At 40.5% G+C, this 5,580-nt stretch overlaps 1 protein-coding gene across 1 annotated transcript; it reads right to left on the reverse strand.

Annotated features, from left to right (window-relative positions):
- Positions 1-2,317: 2,317 nt before the first annotated feature.
- LOC105008971 (ferritin, middle subunit-like) lies at positions 2,318-4,842 on the reverse strand. The gene is made up of 4 exons (XM_010868350.3): positions 4,610-4,842; positions 4,209-4,355; positions 3,353-3,478; positions 2,318-2,824 (listed from the first exon to the last, which is right to left on the reverse strand). Exons 1-4 carry the CDS (start codon positions 4,709-4,711, stop codon positions 2,669-2,671), a joined length of 531 nt encoding a protein of 176 aa, XP_010866652.2. The 5' UTR covers positions 4,712-4,842; the 3' UTR covers positions 2,318-2,668.
- Positions 4,843-5,580: the final 738 nt, after the last annotated feature.

Consider the following 5,580-nt stretch of genomic DNA (forward strand, 5'->3'; position numbering starts at 1 on the left):
AAAATGTAAGTGTCCCCATTGACACCTGGTCAGGGAGGTTCAGGAAATTTTTAGGACAACTGAGATTTTGAGGACCATAACTATTTAAGGAGGAGTCAGTTATTGGTTTTATAATGGTGATGATCTTTTCATCAAAGTAGTTCATGTATTCATTACAACTAAAGTGAAGACCCACTTCACTTGCTAAGCTTTGCTTTTTTGTTAACTTTGCAACTGTATCAAAGAGACATTTTTGATTGTTTTTGTTCACCTCAGTCAGGTTGGAGAAACAAGCTGATCGAGCAAACGTGAGTGATTTTCGGTATTGTAGTGTACTGTCTATCCAGGCTAGTCTAAATACTTCCAACTTGGTGGAGCGCCACTTTCGCTCGAATTTCCTGGAGGCTTGCTTAAGTGCTCTAGTATTGTCCGTGTACCAGGGAGCAAGTTTCTTGTTGCGTATTTCTTCAGTTTTTAGTGGTGCAACTGTTTCTAATGTATTTCGCAGTGTTGAGTTTAGATCCTCGATCGTTTACAGATTTATTTACTCTGTCGTTAATGAGCGAACTTGTAAGAATATCAAGGAATTTATTTGTAGTCCGAGAATTTATAGTACGGCTTTTGAAACTCATTGTTTGCGGAGCAAGTGGATTTCTTGTTTTAACGGTAAATGTAATAAGACAGTGATCCGATAATCCAGGATTTTGGGGGGAAATTATTAGATCTACAATATCTATTTCTCATGACAGGACTAAATCTAAGGTGTGATTGTGGCAATGTGTTGGACCTGAGACATGTTGGATGAAACCCATTGAGTCAATTATGGCTTCAAAGGCTTTTTGAAGAGGATCATTGGACTTTTCCATATGAATATTGAAATCGCCAAAAAGACAATAATTCTGGAAACTCAGTGAGGAACATTGTGTATGGCCCGGGGGGCCTATAAATAGTAACTATGTAAAACGATTAATTGGCGTGGTTAACTTTCATTAGTAAAACTTCAAAAGAAGGAAACTCAGTGATATGTTTGAGAGTAAATGTATATTTACTGTCATAAATATTAGCGACACCCCCTCCTTTTCGGGATGCAGGAGGGATATGATCACTAGTATAACCAGGAGGAGAGGCCTCATCTAAGGCAGTGAATTCATTAGGCTTTAGCCACGTTCACATAAACCAATAACATCTAGTTTATGGTCAGAGATTCATTTACGGCAATTGCCTTTGGAGCAAGGGATCTAACAATTAGGAGTCCCATTTTGAGATGCGAGGTGATACAGTCATTTTTATTTTTATTTGTGACCGAGGCGGAGGAAGGGTTTATCTTAATAAGGTTGTTTTTGTTAGCACAACCTTGTTTAACTTTCCTCAGCCTGGAACGAGTCACAGTGGCAATAGATAAAGCTGTACTAACTACTCTGGCTATGCAATCGACAGACTCCACTATGCTAGCAGGCTGGCTAACAGCCTGCGGCCTGACCCGCACCCTATCTCAGATGACACCACCACTGTGGTGTCATCTGTGAACTTGACGATGGTGTTGGAACTGTGTAAAGGAACGCAGTCATGTGTGAAGGGGGGTTACTGGAGTCATGTGTGAAGGGGGGTTACTGGAGTCATGTGTGAAGGGGGGTTACTGGAGTTCCTGCCTTGTGGGAATTCAGCTTTAATGGCTCTTTGTTGTCCCTGTCGAAGCGGGGCCTGTTTAACTCACCGGGGAAGGAGACATCTGGCTGTGGTGGTTCCAAGCACAAACAAACAAGACTATTTTGGGTGAATATGGAGTATGGGTTCTTTCACTGTTCCAAGGTCTAGTTCTGATGCCCATGTGCCCATTGTGGGTGCGTTTGACGGTGGTCACACGGGTCATCATGGGCACTCTGACCCGTCTGCAACTATGCAGCCTCATACGCAGCAGGGCGCGATTCACTACAATTAGCCATCATTAACATTTTCTGAGTTTAATGCCACAGTAGCCCTTCTGTCAGTTCAGACCAGACAGGACAGCCTTCATTGCCTTTTTTTTTATGCGTTCCACTATTCTATTAAGGTACAACGCAATGGATTTGTCCACCATAGGTGGATTACAACAAGTTTATGCTTTATTCTAACCCTCCTAGTCTTCATGGATTGGTTGATTTTTTTTGTTACGAAATTGACATGGCCCTATAGGGTGAGGGTGCCTTGCTATGTTCAATAATGATTATGTCCCTTATAAACGTCTAGTCAACATTTTATTGTTGATATTAGATTTTTGTTACTGTAATAGCCCTACATTTTGGTCATTATTTATAATTTCTATGAAGATAATAAAGAATGCACACTGTTGATAGAGGTCTTTGGTCTCATTGTAACTAGAATTTGCTGTAAAACCAAAAAGCAGACAGCAAACCCAGCTCAACATTTATTCAACAAATTCAGGAGTAGGACTTAATGTTTTGTGATGCTCGAAAAGAACAGTGCTTGCATAGACTGCTACAACATCCATTACTCTAAAACATTGGCATATATTTACCAGAAGCCTTCCTCCACAAATCTATTACACAGTTATTGACCATCTATAGGTATCAATATATTTTGTTACATTGCTCTGTAGTTGATTACAGTAGACACTTATTTTCATATATGAAAATCCATCAGGAGAGAAAAAAAAAGCCAGGGGTCCTGGTACGAGCCTAGAGGCTGTAGTTTAGCTCTTGCTCCCCAGGGTGTGCTTGTCAAACAGGTACTCTGCCATCTTATTGTTGGCGGCATCCATCTTGGTGAGGTTGGTGATGTAGTTGCCCAGCTTCTTAATGGCCTCCACCTGCTCAATGAGGTAGTGGGTCTCCAGGAAGTCAGATAGCTGATGAGGGAAAGGTCAGAGGTAAGACAAGAGAGTGACAAAAAAGTTTTCCATTTGTGGTCTAGAATAGTGAGGGGTTTGAATACCGTATGGTGCCATAAAGCACCATAAACAGAGCTCGGTCAACAGGTAAAATTGTTAAGCTTGTTTTACTTAACCCATTTTAATTGTTGATATACTGTGTCATTTATATTCTCTATAGGAATTATGTGGAGGCTACTAGACCGCAAAAACAAACCAGAGTGTTTAAGTTTGCATTTACCTGGAATTTCTATACATGTTGAAAATATTATACTGTGACAAATACAATGTACAACCTCAACTGTTGGGACAGTCCTGCTATGTTCCATGTGTTATACAGCTCTGTATACAATGAAGAGACCACTGCACCTTTTTCTTTCCTTTCCAAAAAGTTGAAAAGGAAAGTTTTGAGTGAGGAACAAAAGCGTTCAATTTGCAGTGGTCCCTTCACGGAGCTGTATATGTGATGTGTCCGGACATGGTTACAGCATGGAGGACATTACTTACATGGGGGTCGACCTTGTCAGAGGAACTCTTGTGCAGGTCCAGCAGGGCCTGGTTCACAGTCTTCTCCAACTGCAGAGCACACTGCATGGCCTCCAGCCCACTGCCCCACTCATCACGATCAGGCTTCTACACAGGACAGATGGAACACAGGGGGGTTAGGGACCTACAGATAATTGAAACTTGGAACCAATGCCAGCAAAGTCAGTAATCATCAGTTCATAGTCCATGGTGCTTCCACATTGTCCACATTGGCGCCATGTCACGTTGTAATTTGCTGATGTTAAGGTTGTGGATGTTTTTGTCATGGCATTATGTTTGTTGTTGTTGTTTAACTCCTCCAGCTAGGTTGACGTGTTGTTGGTTATCAGGCTTAGAACCATAGTGTCATCTGCAAAGTTGATTTCAAACATGGCAGAGCCATGTAATCGTGGCTGAACTGGGAGTAAAGCAGAGGGTTGAGGACAAACACCTGGGGGGCCCCAGTGTTAAAGTGATGCGTTAATGTGATTTAGGACAACATTTTGTTTCCAATTCTCTTAGCCTGAGGTTTGCCCTGTCGTGAAACCCGAAATCTACATGCATAAGACTGTGACAACACGCAATGCTCCAAACTTGGTGGCGATTTGCAGAAAAAAATATTGTTGGAAAGAGAACTATAGTGAGTCAAATGGGGAATAGAGGTTACACAGTAAGGATAAAGATGCACACCAGCTGGTTGGCGTACACAAAAGAGGTGTCGGGGGATGCTTGTTGGAGACAGTTTCTAAAAGGGCTTACTGGCCACCTTTCTCTAACACCATTGTGTCAACTTAGCATGCGTTACAAGGTCTATCTCTATTGACATCCAGCTGCTCACCTTGATGTCCTGCAGGAAAATGCGTCCTCCTCTCTTGTTCTGGAAGGAGAGCAGCTTGTCAGCGTGCTCACGCTCCTCATCGCTGTTCTCCTTGAAGAAGTGAGCGAAGCCAGGCAGAGTCACGTCGTCACGGGAGAAATAGTAAGCCTAAGGAAACAAGAGCACATTAATAAAAAGTGATAAACATGAATCAGAAAACTGTTGTCAACAAAGGAAATAAAACCTGAACACTTAGAAATATGATCCTTGGGAGCTCCCAATTAACTTGTCAAGCTCCTAGAATAGCAATTTCCAAGCTTTATTTGAATGATACAGAAAAAAGCAATACCTGGGCCTTATATTATTCAATACCAAATTGTAGTGCAACATTGTCTTTTAGTAACCAACTACAATGTCCTTACCATTGATGTGTAAGTGTAAGAGGCATACATCTCCATGTTGATCATCCGGTTGATGGCTGCTTCACAGTCACGGTGGTAGTTCTGGCGGATCTGAGACTCCATTTCAACAAATTTTCTTACTTTTTATCAAAATGAATGATAAAAATGTTGTTTATTAAACTATTGTTTTAAAGAAATTGGATGAAGTGACAAAGACAGAAGAGTTCCGTTCAATCACTGTTGAAGCAAGAACTTCTTTATGGGGTAGTGAAGTTGAAGTTTCTCTGCTCGCTCTATTTATTGTTCCAAAAGCAATGCGTCATTGAAATTCAAGCAGGTGAGTGAAATGAATCTCACTTACAAACTCCATGACATTTAGAATTTCAGCAGAAAATATGCAGATCATGTCATTCATACAGGTGTTTGGATGGTACCAACATAGAGGTTGTAGCTGACTTAGGTTGAATTATTACAAAACGTGGCCTTTTACATTATTTCGTATAAATGTTTTATTGAGAAATAGCCTTGCTGTAGATATATATTACACAGTTCTGGAAACCTATCTTTAATATAACAGCCTTATTGCTCATTTTCAGAATGCAATCCAAAGAAAAGCTTTATTTTTATCACACTTTCATAACTAAAATATTTACATTGTGAGATGTGGTTTTTGGATGGAGATAGATACAGTGTTTTGGATTCAGTAGATATGTTATTTGACTGATACACTTTTCTGTTTCAAATGACAATAATTGAGCAGTTGTCTATCTGTAGATCATTTTAACATCCATATAACTATAAACACAGAAACTATGAAAATCATTAGTTACAGAGTCTGATCTTTCCCCGCCCTGAAGGACAGATGGCACACATAGTCCAGTCGTTTGAGCCCTGAAAGTATGCTGGTCGACCTATTATCTACCTAGCAACCCAGAAGAGGAACATTCCTTCCTTGTTTCATTAATTGACAGTTGTTTTAATTGACAGAATGT

This window comes from Esox lucius, chromosome 11, assembly GCF_011004845.1.
Source record: "Esox lucius isolate fEsoLuc1 chromosome 11, fEsoLuc1.pri, whole genome shotgun sequence".
Lineage (NCBI taxonomy): Eukaryota > Metazoa > Chordata > Actinopteri > Esociformes > Esocidae > Esox > Esox lucius.